At 39.0% G+C, this 14,996-nt stretch overlaps 1 protein-coding gene across 3 annotated transcripts in view; it reads left to right on the plus strand.

Annotated features, from left to right (window-relative positions):
* The window catches only part of SLC44A1 (solute carrier family 44 member 1), a 203,236-nt gene that overhangs the window by 108,967 nt on the left and 79,273 nt on the right, over window positions 1–14,996 (plus strand). For all 3 annotated transcript variants that reach the window (XM_047699922.1, XM_047699921.1, XM_047699920.1), the window contains exons 6-8: window positions 3,163–3,332; window positions 5,245–5,334; window positions 14,057–14,196. In XM_047699922.1, coding sequence (XP_047555878.1) covers window positions 3,163–3,332; window positions 5,245–5,334; window positions 14,057–14,196 — 400 coding nt within the window. The remainder of the gene's footprint in view (window positions 1–3,162; window positions 3,333–5,244; window positions 5,335–14,056; window positions 14,197–14,996) is intronic.

Raw genomic sequence — 14,996 nt, forward strand, 5'->3', positions numbered from 1 at the left:
TTACTTTAAAACTAACTCTTGGGGCACCTGGGTGGCTTAGTGGGTTAAGCCTCTGCCTTTCGCCCAGGTCACTATCTCAGGGTCCTGGGTTCGAGCTCCGCATTGGGCTCTCTGCTCAGCAGGGAGCCTGCTTCCCCCTCTCTCTCTGCCTGCCTCTCTACCTATTTGTGATTTCTCTCTGTGTCAAATAAATAAATAAAATCTTTAAAAAAAAAACCAAAAAACTAACTCTTTAACTTTTGTTATTACTGTGTCCAAATACTGTCTTCTCTTTTATTTGCCTTCTATTTCTGATATTCCCTACCACTAAGAACAATTTTGACCATTTTGACCATCAGCTAGACAATGTAATCAGTCTATGCTAATCTTATACCTTCAAATTTAGAGCTGTCAGGTTTTTTTTTAAATTGATAGAGATTAAATTTTAAGGCACTGTTGTTACGTTGCTTTAGTTCTTTGAAGGAGACTTGTAAGAGTACTCCTTCCAATTAGCCAAGAGTTTAGATATAGTATAAAAGTGACTTGAAAGGGTAAGAGAACAGGTATTACTCAGCATTAACTCTTAAATAGAAATAAAAGATTTGAATTTTAAGAATATAATCCTTCCCTTTCAGCCATCTATCCTTATTATAAGTCTGAAAAGCAGAAAAACATGAACGCTACTGGATATGCTGCTCCTATTGATTTAGAATCACTGACTTATGGCTGGGCTCCATTCCTATTTATTATTATCATCATTACTCCTACTCTTTTAGCTAAGAATGCAATTGTGTAATGTTAAGGGGATCACCCAAGGCTTTCGAACTCGTCCAGTTTTGTTTTCCTGTTGTAACAGACCCCTCTGTCTTTTGGAAATGATGCGTATTTCTCTTTGAGCCTAAAACTAAAGCAGCATTCTGCTAGGATATGGGAGGTAGATGTGGAGCTGCCTCTGGACGGAGGGTTAATACTTATGGTTATATGACAGGAAAATGGAAACAGAGCAGGGCTAGAAAATTGGTGGATATCGAAAGCAAGAAGGTGGCATCTGTATCCTTAAGGTAGATATGTTTTATGTTCAAGGTTGGAGGCAAGTGAGTTAAACAGAGGCTGCACCAGAAATGATAGGGTTATGAGTAAAGCAGCTGAAGGTACAGGTAATTGTAGAGCAGAGAAGATTTTGGTTTTGAAAGACAGAGAACTCAGGCTTTAGTTAAAAATAAGGTTAGAAGTCCTTAGAGACATTAACCTGGCAGGGACATTACCTAGATAGACAGCATCAGGAAGAAAAACAGTTGTAGGTCACAACAAAGTTTTTTTGTCCTAAATTAGCCACCATTGACTGTGAACTTATGGTTAATTCTTTTGAGGCTTTCCTATAATATTTCTGAATAAATCCATTTCACTGAAAGATATTCTGTAATTTAATAGCTTTTTATATCATTAGTGAAACAACTTTTGTCAAAAACAATGGCTTGCATACCTTTAATTTAAGCATTGCTCAGAATGCTCTGACTTTCTGCAATTTCTGACAAAACATCAAATCCTAGGCATTAAATTTCACCAGTCCCGTTTTGAAGTTACACACAAAAACACCCACAAGTCACAAGAGACACTTCTTTTTTTAAGTGAACATTCATGTCATAATGTCACGTCATTATTTTGGGATACATTTTGCCAAAGCATAACTAAGGTAAGACTTGATCTTTATTATTATTGTTTTGTTGTTCCATGAAGTTTAACAGCATGGAATATGTTGCCTATTCTTACTCCCATTGGTGTAAATGTACCTAGTACATTTATATTTTTATTTGAAAAGAAATATTTTTGTTATTTTCCATGGAAGGAAACAAAGATACTGTTTGACTTCAGTTCAGACAAAACTGCTTTGCTGGGATCAGAAACCTTGGAATTTGGTATTTAGTCATATATTCTTAGTCACGAATTTGACCCAAATACAGTGCCAACCAAGAATGAGAGCACGCTTAGCTCATTGCCATCAACAGAGTTATATTAGAGCTATGACTGATAGTTCTACAAATAATTCTGAAAATCTGAGATTTGTGTTAACAATGGCTAACCTTTAACTTAATGCACACAGACATGTGTATTCGTGCATAGACAGACATACGGATTCTGTTAGAATCCATACAAATCATAACTGAGGACATGTTCTTAGAACTTTTTTAGACTCTCCTGTTGATCAGATAAATACCATACTCTCAAAGGCTAAAATAGAATATGTTCTAACAAACCAGAGCTACATCACTGTTCGTACATAGCTGTGTTTCTTCACAAGAAGAGCCCTGTGGTCAGTGTAAACCTGATAGAACCAATGACCTCATTTTTTGGACACAAATAATCTCATAATCATAATGACATATAAAAAGAAAACCATGCAGAATCTCATGACCCTAACAAATTTTTTCATTTACTTATATTTTTTCTGTTGTCATTCTTATGTTTCTCTTTTTTGTACAGAGTTGGCAACCATCACATTAGATCAAATTTCTGCTTCTTTCCCCTTGTACTATTACCTCCTAAGTGTTTCCATACATTAGTATCCGTGGTTATTATTTTAAACAGCCGCATATTATGCTGTATGTTGATGTCTTGGCATGATTAATTGATACGAGAGTTAATAAGCTTGTGCCCCACACACCTTTTCTTAATGCAAGGTTTTGTATGCTGTTCTGATAGAGGAAACTTTGTATTCACGGTGGAACATTTCAAGCAAAAAGCATGTGTGTTTTCTAGTTTTAAATAGCTTACGGCAAAAAGTCATTTTCAGTCCAATGAAGTATATGTTTGTAAGTTTTGTCATCTGCCCATTGACCGATGGATGTACAGGCGAAGGAGTTTAAGTGTTTGCTTTTGCTTTTCGTATTCTGTACGTGCGTATGTGCGTGTATATGTGCGTGTGTTTCTTTCCAGAAGGGGAGGGTAATGTCTTCCTTTGGAATATGCACTCCACCCTCTCTGATAAGGCCTGTGGTAAGATTCGCATCCCTGCCCATGACAGTCATCCTCATAGCATTAAGCTCACAGCTCTTGGCCCCCATATGATGTGTGGAGGGTGGAGTGTATTGCAGTCATAATCACCTTTCATTTGTGTGTTTGATGTGGCATTTATATTAAGTAGGAGTAATTTTTTTTCTGATTTTTTTTTTCTTGTATCACCAGTGCACCTATTCCATTCTTCCATCGCTGTGCTCCTGTGAACATTTCCTGCTATGCCAAGTTTGCAGAGGCCCTGATCACCTTTGTCAGTGACAATAGTGTCTTACACAGGCTGATTAGTGGAGTAATGACCAGCAAAGAAATTATATTGGGACTTTGCTTGTTATCACTAGGTAATTGTTTTTCTCATTATTAGCTATTGCATAGTACTGCAGTCGAAGACTGTTCTGTCTTTTAACCAAAATATGAATACAACCGGGATACCTGTACAATGTTTAACTTCCCATAGCCAACATAATTGTTTCAGATTATATAGAGTTATAAATATATACATATTTAAATATATATATATATATATTTATATTTATATATCTGAAACTTTCTTTTTCTCTCATTGGAGATAACGGGTGTTTTCCCAAACTGGTTACTGTCTATAATAACATTTAATATGATAGCAAGAGGCTTCTTTTAGTGAATCAGTACCCCCTTTGTTTTTAGTTATGATTCCAGAGGCTTATAAAAAAGAGCCACATAGTCTCTTCTTTATTTCCATCAAAGAGCAAAGCTTTCTGATAGATTACTTTTTGAGTATGTTTTTTTTTTTTTTTTTTCATTGCTACAGTTCATAATACCATTGTATTGCTGGAAAAGTTAGGAAATCTCCACTTGTTAGCCCTTGAGTTTTCTTGTCAATAGATAAAGTAAATGTGATTTTCAAGATGTAAATACCCTGGGTTATCCTAGAACCATATGTAACCGTATCAGAATCTATAGCTCTTTTTAGCTGGGAGGAGTAAACTGTGGTAGGAACCAAGCACATCTTTCACTGTATAAGTAAAATGAGTATTTATGCCTGTTAACAATTATAGTCATTGAGAAGACTAGCTGTATTTCCATCTTGTCATTAGAGAGTATTTTCTTTTTGCTTAGGTAGTACTTGACTCAATTGAAATAATGCTGTCCATATGAAAAGCTATTTCTGTGATATTTGAAACGCTCCCATCTGTTTTTGGTTCCTGTACATTTATTGCAAAAGTGAGTACCTTAATAATGTTACCTAGTCACAGATCCTGACCGTTTATTTGGCTTTGCAAATGGTCCCCCAAAAAACTTGAATTAGTCCAGCTTTACGAAAAAGTTACTTGGTTTCTGAAATAGTTGATGACTTTAACCAAGAAAAGAAAAACGAAACCTTAAAAATCGTGCTAATAATGTGAAACCATTGGAATTCCAGTTTTTATTGGAATGGTTCTCTTGAGGCTTAAGATCTTGGTTCATCTGTTGGTAACATGGGCCTTTAGTTAATTAAAGAAGAACAAATTATGATTTCAGAAACGAATTTCCCCATGCAAAGGTCAAATCTTGGTTTCTTTTTTAAGATTTCTTTCACTCAAGATTTTAGCATGTTGGAATTTAGCTTGGGTTGGGTAGAGGCATTGGCTAAATAACTCAAACTGAGCTTTGCTCTTTTTTGAAGAGTCTCTCAATCAGTCAGGACCCCTGACCCCAGTCAAGAAGTAAGGTTAAAGGAATTTGGGCCTCAGGAGGCTTCAGGATATTATTCCGTAGGGTCAGAGCATTTTTTGGAATTTCAGAAGAGAAACGATAAAAAGATAAAATACTGTCTATCAGAGAAGTTGGTCTTGAAATGCAAGGGTTACTCCAGGAAGCGTAGCAATTGCTTTAACTGATCTCTGTCTGTGTGTGGTAGTTTTTCCAATCACCAACACTACGCATCACTCTCTCCACTCTGTGTGTTGGCATGTCTGTTTGCATGTGAGTTCTGAGGTCTTCCCGTGGTGAATCCACAACAGTTGTGTGCTGTTTTGGAGTCACCATGTTGCATTTGCATGTGTTCTTTTCTGTCATTTATAAACCCACGGTTAGGTGCCTTTGGTTTCCAGTGCCGCAAGTACCAAAGTCAAAGCGCAGAAGTAGCCAGTTAACCTTTGTCCCTAAATTGGGGTCTTGAACGTGTCAGTAGCGACCAATTTTATCCCTAGGAGAAAACAGTTGAAAGAGTTTCTCTTTAGATTTTCCAGTGTTTTAAAATAATATTCTACGTGTTCTCTGTCTTCCCTGCAGTTCTATCCATGATTCTGATGGTGATAATCAGGTATATTTCAAGAGTACTTGTGTGGATCTTAACGATTCTGGTCATATTGGGTTCACTCGGTAAGCTGCTTATTCCTTTGTTTTTTAGTAATTAGAATTGAGAGTTAAGTTTGCTTTTAACAGTCCCTCAGTTCAGAACTACTTTGATTGTTTTAAAGATTTTATTTATTTATTTGAGGGAGAGAAAGGCTCACCTGCCTGGGAGCAAGGGGAGGAGGGGGAGGAGAGGGACTGCACTGAGAACACAGGCCATTAGGGGGCTTGATCCCAGGACCTGGAGATCATCCAGACACCCCACTTCGGTTATTTTAAATAATTTTCCTTTTGTAAGTCTTGTGAGTTCATTTACACACCATAAAAAGACTGGTGAGTGGATTACACTGACGTTAATTCACTAGGAGATCACTAAATGAGATAAAATGGTGAAGTCATTGGCCGTTTGGAATAAAAGCAAGTGAAGACATTTTTAAAAGGAGGCTAACATTTTTCTGTCAGTATCAGTTTTGGGAAAAGAGCCCATGAGAAAAAGAAAGCAACTGAGGCCCTGTTCTGCTTCTTGTTCTATAATTTTTCTCTTGATACTTTCAGTGTTCCCTGCCTGTTAGAGGAAGGGGTCCTTTCCTTTGATCCTAAACCTTTTAATGGCCTGAATTCCCCATTCTAAGCTGTTGAAGTTCATTCTGGCTGAGCTACTCCTGGTGGGATAATTGTGTGTGTATAAAATTTTTACTCATTTTTCTGTCTATTGACATTCTATTTTGTTTAATATTTTTGTTTTACTATTTCTAATGAAACCTTCTGGGTTTTCTGTGTTTATTGTCTTTTTTGGAGAATAGTAATTCCCTCCCCTCCCAAATATAAATTATCTATTTCCATGGTAGAAAGTAGAAATATAAAAAGAGGAAAAAGTTTTATTTTCATATGCCACCTCTTTTCTTTATTGTTTTTAATTTAATTTATTTATTTGAGAGAGCAGAGTGAGCAAGAACACAAGTTGGAGGGAGGGAAGGCAGAAGGAGAGGGAGAAGCAGGCTCCCTGCTGAGCATGGAACCCAGTGAATCTCAGGATCCTGGGATCATGACCTGAGCAGAAGACAGACAGTTAACCAACTGAGCCACCCAGGTGCCCGATTACCGCTTTAAAAGAAGTTTACTTTTGCCTCTAAAATTTTCACAGTTTCATCCCACCTTCCCTCAGTTTACCACTATTAGCGTTGAAATTCAAAACATATGTATATTTTTTTAAATAAATAAAGTGCCTTTTTTCAATGCATTTGTAAATGCTTTACCCAATGTGAAACTTTTTTAGTAGGGAGTTTGCTGCCGTTACATTTATAATCCTGCCTGCTATGTTTGGTCTTATTGGTGTCATCTGTTTTATGTTTTTCTTAAGTGTATGCATTCTTATTTTGTTTTCCCCATCTTTGCTATATGAACTATGCTTTCACTGGTTATTTTCACCCTGTTTTAGAGGTATACATTTTATTTTTACTTCTACAATTGGTAACCCATATGTTTTCAGAAAATATTCTTCAATCTAGAATCCTATCATTATTAAAGGCTGAAATGAAAGGGTAGGTGTTGGGTTTTCCCCTACTTCGTTTAAATTCACCATACACATCTTCCTTTCCAATCCTATTCCTCTCTGTCTGCTCCCATTTTAGCCATTAAAAATAATCTGAATTTTTGCTTTCAGGTTATTAAAGTTAAACTATTATTTGATATATTGTATCTTTTTTTAAAGAAAATTTGCTTTGGCTTGAAATGTTTCATAATTACATTTATAAATTTATTTACATTCTTCTGTCCTAGTTTTAGTGAGAACTACTGGTCTTCCGTAAAACTTAACTCTTGAGTTCTTAATTTTGGTTCATCTTTGTTTTTAGTTCTTTATTTAGATTCAATTTAGTTAATATAGACTGTATTATTAGTTTCAGAGGTAGAATTTAGTGATTCACCAGTTGCATATAACACCCAGTGCCCTCCTTAATGCCCATCACCCGCTTACTCCATCCCCCACCCACCTTTCTCCAGCAACCCTGTTTGTTTCCTAGAGTTCAGTATGTCTTGTGGTTTGCCTCGCTATTTTCATCTTAATTTTTCCTTCCCTTCCCTATGTTCATCTGTTTTGTTTCTTAAATTCCACATACAAGTGAAATCATATGTCTTTTATCTTTCTCTGACTGATTTATTTTGCTTAGCATAATACCCTGTAGTTCCATCCACGTCATTGCACCTAGCAAGATTTCATTCTTTTTGATGGCTGCATAGTATTCCATTGTGTGTATATACACATACATCTTTATCCATTCCTCTGTCGATGGACATCTGGGCTCTTTCCATAGTTTGGTTATTGTGGACATTGCTGTTACAAACATTGGGGTGCATGTGCCCCAGTTCATCTTTGTTTTTTTGTTTTTTTTTTTTAATTTCTTTTCAGCGTAACAGAACTCATTGTTCATGCACCACACTCAGTGCTCCATGTGATACGTGCCCTCCATAATACCCACCACCTGGCTCCCCCAACCTCCCACCCCCTGCCCCTTCAAAACCCTCAGATTGTTTTTCAGAGTCCATAGTCTCTCATGGTTCATCTCTGCTTCCAATTTCCCTCAACTCCCTTCTCCTCTCCATCTCTGTGTGTCCTCTGTGTTATTTATGCTCCACAAATAAGTGGAACCATATGATAATTGATTCTCTCTGCTTGACTTATTTCACTCAGCATAATCTCTTCCAGTCCTATCCATGTTGCTACAAAAGTTGGGTATTCATCCTTTCTGATGGAGGCATAATACTCCATAGTGTATACAGACCACATCTTCCTTATCCATTCGTCCGTTGAAGGGCATCTTGGTTCTTTCCACAGTTTGGCGACTGTGGCTGTTGCTGCTATAAACATTGGGGTACAGATGGCCCTTCTTTTCACTACATCTGTATCTTTGGGGTAAATACCCAGTAGTGCAATTGCAGGGTTATAGGGAAGCTCTATTTTTAATTTCTTAAGGAATCTCCACACTGTTCTCCAAAGTGGCTGTACCAACTTGCATTCCCACCAATAGTGTAAGAGGGTTCCCCTTTCTCCACATCCTCTCCAACACACGTTGTTTCCTGTCTTGCTAATTTTGGCCATTCTAACTGGTGTAAGGTGGTATCTCAATGTGGTTTTAATTTGAATCTCCCTGATGGCTAGTGATGATGAACATTTTTTCATGTGTCTGAGAACCATTTGTATGTCTTATTTGGAGAAGTGTCTGTTCATGTCTTCTGCCCATTTTTTGACATGATTATCTGTTTTGTGTGTGTTGAGTTTGAGAAGTTCTTTATAGATCCTGGACATCAACCTTTTAACAATATCTTCTCCCATTCCGTGGGTTGCGTCTTTGTTTTATTGACTGTTTCCTTTGCTGTGCAGAAGCTTTTGATCTTGATGAAGTTCCAAAAGTTCATTTTTGCTTTTGTTTCCTTTGCCTTTGGAGACATATCATGAAAGAAGTTGCTGTGCTGATATCAAAGAGGTTACTGCCTATGTTTCTAGGATTCTGATAGATTCCTGTCTCACGCTGAGGTCTTTTATCCATTTCGAGCTTATCTTTGTGTATGGTGTAAGAGAATGGTCGAGTTTCATTCTTCTACATATAGCTGTCCAATTTTCACAGCACCATTTATTGAAGAGACTGTCTTTTTTCCACTGTGTATTTTTTCCTGCTTTGTCGAAGATTATTTGACCATAGAGTTGAGGGTCCTTATCTGGACTCTCTACTCTGTTCCACTGGTCTATGTGTCTGTTTTTATGCCAGTACCATGCTGTCTTGGTGATCACAGCTTTGTAGTAAAGCTTGAAATCAGGTAACGTGATGCCGCCAGTTTTGTTTTTCTTTTTCAACATTTCCTTAGCAATTCGGGGTCTCTTCTGATTCCATACAAATTTTAGGATTATTTGCTCCAGCTCTTTGAAAAATACTAGTGGAATTTTGATCGGAATGGCATTAGAAGTATAGATTGCTCTAGGCAGTATAGACATTTTTACAATGTTTATTCTTCCGATCCAAGAGCATGGAATGGTCTTCCATCTTTTTGTGTCTTCTTCAGTTTCTTTCATGAGTGTTCTGTAGTTCCTCGAGTACAGATCCTTTACCTCTTTAGTTAGGTTTATTTCCAGGTATCTTACGGTTCTTGGTGCTATAGTAAATGGAATCAATTCTCTAATTTCCCTTTCTGTATTTTCATTGTTAGTGTATAAGAAAGCAACTGATTTCTGTACATTGACTTTGTATCCTACCACTTTACTGAATTGCTGTATGAATTCTAGTAGTTTGGGGTTGGAGTCTTTTGGGTTTTCCATGTAAAGTATCATGTCATCTGCGAAGAGAGTTTGACTTCTTCATTGCCAATTTGGATACCTTTTATTTCTCTTTGTTGTCTGATTGCTGTTGCTAGGACTTCTAATACTATGTTGAACAAGAGTGGTGAGAGTGGGCATCCTTGTCGTGTTCCTGATCTCAACGGGAAGGCTGTGAGCTTTTTCCCATTGAGGATGATATTTACTGTGGGTTTTTCATAGATAGATATTTATGAAGTTCAGGAGTGTTCCCTCTATCCCTATACTTTGAAGCGTTTTAATCAGGAACGGATGCTGGATTTTGCCAAATGCTTTTTCTGCATCAATTGAGAGGACATGTGCTTCTTCTCTCTTCTCTTATTGATTTGTTCTATCACATTGATTGATTTGCAAATGTTGAACCATCCTTGTAACCCAGGGATGAATCCCACCTGGTCATGGTGGATAATCTTTTTAATGACGAGAATTTGAATTCATGTAACTTATTCATGAAGTACTTGTGGGTTCTCTATTTTCTTAACTCTTGAGCATCTAAGATTATTAGCTCTGCCTTAACATGGGAATATTGAATCTGTTGCATATAAAATTCTCAGGAGGCAATATGTTCCCTGGGTCTGTACTTTACTTTTTAGAGACCAGTCTAATTTTGTGCCTTTGCCCACCACCTATTTGACTCACCTAGATGTGTCTCTAATCTTTAACTTATCCTTATAACTTAAAACTTCTGTCTGATTCTGAATCCTTTTTTTTTTTTAAAGAGTTTATTTATTTGACAGAGAGAGAGAGATCACAAGTAGGCAGAGAGGCAGGCAGAGAGAGGAGGAAGCAGGCTCAGTGCTGAGCAGAGAGCCCGATGCGGGGCTCGATCCCAGGACCCTGAGACCATGACCCGAGCCGAAGGCAGAGGCTCAACCCACTGAGCCACGCAGGCGCCCCTGATTCTGAATCTTAACTAGGTTTGCCTATGATCTCTTTTTTGGGGTGGCGGGGGTGTGTCTTTTCCAACTTGAAAAGTTGTCTTATTTCTGTATTTGAGTACTGTTTCTGTGTCAGTGGTTTTCCTCTTCACATCATTCTTCACTCTTCTACATTATCGTTTGAATCCTTTATCACATTCTTTACACTCAGAAGGAGCTCTTCAAGTGTACCTTCCAGATCACTGATTTCGTTTTCCTCACTGTCACTTCTTTACTTGACCTCCTCACTTTGTTATTCCAGTCCTTCCTTCATCCAGCCATCTTTCTTTTTACTTCAGCGTGTGTCACCATCGTATCTAATTTCTGTTTCTTAGTCACTTTGGGCTGCTGTGACAAACTACCATCGACTGGATGCCTTATCAACAACAAACGTTTACTTCTTACAGTTCTGTAGGTTCAGAAGGCCAAAGCCAAGGTGCCAGCAGCTTCATTTATCCGGTGAGGGCTGGGTTCCTGCATCCAGCCATCATCTCGTTATTTTCTCACATGGTGCAAGTGGGGAGGAGCTCTCTGACAGCTGTGCTATAAGGGCACTGATCTCATTTGTGAGGGCTTCACCCTCATGATCTCATCATCTTCCAAAGACCCACCTTTAAATACCATCTAAGAAGGAGGACTTGAGTATATGAGTTTTAAGGGGTCACAAACATTCAGTTTATAGCAGATGGATCATTTTTATAAAAAAACTAGATCTGAATTCCAGCTCTGCCACTTAACTAGGTGAGTGACAATTGGCACGTTATTTAACCTTCCTGAATTTCAATTTTATCACTTAAAAAGTGGGACTTTTAATACTTGCTTAATAGCATTGTGGTGCTTCAATTTGTTCGCGTCGGTTTTGCACTTCCTAACACAAATTTACATGTTTAATAAGTGGTATCTTCTGTGGCTGTTAGGAACGGTATCTTCCTTGATGTCTCCTTTATTATCTCGTTCTGTTTTCTTTTCTGTTTTTATTCTGTCTTTCTCAATTCTTTTTGTCTTTCTCTCATAATGTTTTTAAAGGTTTAAAAAAAATTTTTTAAGATTTTATTTATTTATTTGAAAGACAGAGATCACAAGCAGGCAGAGAGGCAGGCAGACAGAGAGAGAGAAAAAGGAAGCAAGCTCCCCACGAGCAGAGAGCCTGATGCAGGTCTCTATCCCAGGACCCTAGGATCATTACCTGAGCTGAAGGCAGAGGCTTTAACCCACTGAGCCTCCCAGGTGCCCAAGATTTTAAAAATTTTCCAGTAATCTCTACACCTAACATGGGGCTCAAACTCACAACCCCAAGATTAAGAGTTACACGCTCCACCAACTGAGCCAGCCAGGCAGCCGTTTCCCTCATAACTTCTATTCCTATTTGTAGAGAACATATTTTACTTCATTTTTTGAGGCTATGACAGTTTTCTTTAAGATTTCAAAATGGAAGGGGCGCCTGGGTGGCTCAGGTGGTTAAGCGTCTGCCTTCGGCTCAGGTCATGATCCCGGGGTTCTTAGATCAAGTCCCACATTGGGCTGCCTGCTTCTCCCTCTGCCTGCCACTCCCCCTGCTTGTGCTCTTTCTCTCTCTCTGTGTGTGTGTGTGTGTTTCAAGTAAATAAATAAAAGCTTTGAAAAAAATAAAAATAAAAAAGATTTCGGGGGCGCCTGGGTGGCTCAGTTGGTTAAGCAACTGCCTTCTGCTCAGGTCATGGTCCCAGGGTCCTGGGATCAAGTCCCACATTGGGCTCCCAGCTCCATGGGGAGTCCTCTGACCTCCCCTGTCATGCTCTTTCTCTCTCTCTCTCTCTCTCTCTCTCTCAAAATAAATAAATAAAAATCTTAAAAAAAAAAAAAGATTTCAAAATGGAAGTACTTCCCTTTTTCAAATGTTTTTCATAGACTCGTGGTTGTTTTAAATTTGTTTATTCATCTTCAATGGAAAAAAAATTCATGCTCACTGCTTGCCACCAGGCAGGGGTGGCATTTCCCTTTGACACTCTTCACTGTTTACTTGAGTGCAGGTGGGGATCAGGTTGATTTGCATATCTCTGAGCCCAATTTCTCCTCTCCCAGGCATTTATCTTGTCTGCTGACACATACACATCTTTATTCTGAATCTTCCATTTTCTTGCTGTAGCCTACAAGGCCTTCCACTAGGATCTGGCCCCTAGAGCCCCTCTGCCCACAGCTTTTACTGCTCCTTGCTGTTGCTTAGCCATGGTGGCCTCCTTTCTCTCCTGCCACGTGGGGGTCCCACCTCAGCATCTTAGAATTTGCTATTACCCTTGCCTGCAACATCCTTTTCTTAGATAATTTTATAGATTGCTTTTGGCCTGTCTTTGATTCTTTTGCTCAGATACCAACTCACCAGTGAGATCTTGCTTACCCATCCTATTACAATGCTTTCCCAACCCCAGCACTTTCTATCCCTATTAAGAGGTTACATTTTTCTTTAGACGTCATATACTCTATTTTTACTTATTTCCTTATTTGTTTTGTTTCCTTACGACTATTTAAGCTCCATGAGGGGGGAGAGTGGGGACTTGGTTTTGTTCACAGCTCTGTCCCCAGCACCTAGAACAGTCGATGCTCTGAGCACTCAGAATGAAGGTGTCTGATACAGTGCTCATGTGGTGGAGAGTTTGCCCCCCTCTACAGTTTAGCTCTTGGGATCTCTGAATCAGTGACAGGGAGAAAAACTCCCATCCTAGTACACACTGCTAGCAAGCTATCAAAGATCTCCTATCTTTGTTCCTGCTTTTGGTGGGAATTACTCCTTTCATCTTCATTTGCTCATTGTACAAATACTGTATCAACTGCATGACTGTTTCCACAGGAGGCACTGGGGTTACTGTGATAGCACAACAAAGAGGATCTTTCCTTTCCTCAGTCCTCAGCTTCATTACTGATTTCTGTGACCCTTACTTGCTTCCTACAAGCTCCTCAGGTCCCAACAGGCTCTGACTCTCTCTTCATGACCACTTCCTCTCAGGGGTACCTGTCTTTGCTGGCTCTCTCTGAGCTTCAGTGTCAATAATAAATATGGCTGGGTGCGTGGGTGGCTCAGTCGGTTAAGTGCTGCCTTCAGCTCAGGTCATGATCCCAGGGTCCTGGGATCGAGTCCCACATCAGGCACCCTACTCCACAGAGAGCCTGCTTCTCCCTCTCCCTCTGCCTGCTGCTCTGCCTACTTGTGCTTTTTCTCTGTCTGTCAAATAAATAAATAAAATCTTTAAAAAATAATAAATATGGCTGAAGGACATTTATTTGATACGCTGGAATATGTCTGAGTACTTAGTGTGAACGATGAGAAAGGAGTAATTGGAGCTCCCCTTACGTCCGCAAAAGTTACAGCCACATACCCCCCCACCCCGAGCCAAATAGATTGTTGCTGTGTCAGTCCCACAGTGATGCGTAGGAAAGATCCAGGAAAGGGCAGATTTATGTTATGCATTTTCTCGTGCTACTTATTTCCAAAACAATTGGTTTTTGAACCCAGGTGGCACAGGGGTACTGTGGTGGCTGTATGCAAAGCAAAGAAGGTCTCCCAAAGAAACTGTGATTCCTGAGCAGCTTCAAATAGCTGAAGACAATCTTCGGGCCCTCCTCATCTATGCCATTTCAGCCACAGTGTTCACAGTGAGTAGGGGCTTGGGGGGATCCTTCAGGTTTACATTTTTCTTTACAGGGATCATGAATGGAGCAGAACCTCACTTCCAGCTATTGCATGCCTCACCCTGACCTCCATGAGAGAAAATCTCTGTCCCACGGTGTGGGACACTAAAAAGTGTTCAGAAGGCTCCCCTAATTGATGAGTGTTATTTGATGCAACCTTTTATTCTGCACTGCCTGCCTGTTACGAGAGGAGTTTCGCCTAGAATATTTACATTATCATTTGTAAGAACATGTTATCTTACTGTCATAATATAATTCCTTTTTTAAAAGTTTCCTTTTTCTTTTTAAATTAATTAATTTATTTATTTGAAAGAGACAGAGACAGAGATAGTGAGAGAGAAAACAAGTGGGGACAAGATGGAGAAGCAGGCTCCCTGCTGAGCAAGGAGCCCGATGAGGGGTTTGATCCCAGAACCCTGGGATCATCACCTGGGCCCAAGGCAGCCGCTTAACCAACGGAGCCACCCAGGGGCCCCTAAAAATAGTTTTCTTTCCTAAAGTATGTTAAGAAACACACCACTTCATATCATTTCTTTTGCTTGTTCACTAATTATTTTCCCGTTTTTGCCTTTTCAACTTTTAACAACATTATTCCAAGTCGGTGAGCCCTGCTGTCTAGGCACTCTACAGTAAATTACCAATGAACATGTGGTTAAATAATCTGTACTCATATCTTCAGTTCATCTTCTCCTCAGTGATAAAAGGAAAAAAAAAATCTCAGACACTTCTCAGACCAATCCCAAGCTTTTAATTGAGCTTTAAAA

The sequence above is a fragment of the Lutra lutra genome, chromosome 13 (assembly GCF_902655055.1).
Source record: "Lutra lutra chromosome 13, mLutLut1.2, whole genome shotgun sequence".
Taxonomy (NCBI): Eukaryota; Metazoa; Chordata; class Mammalia; order Carnivora; family Mustelidae; genus Lutra; species Lutra lutra.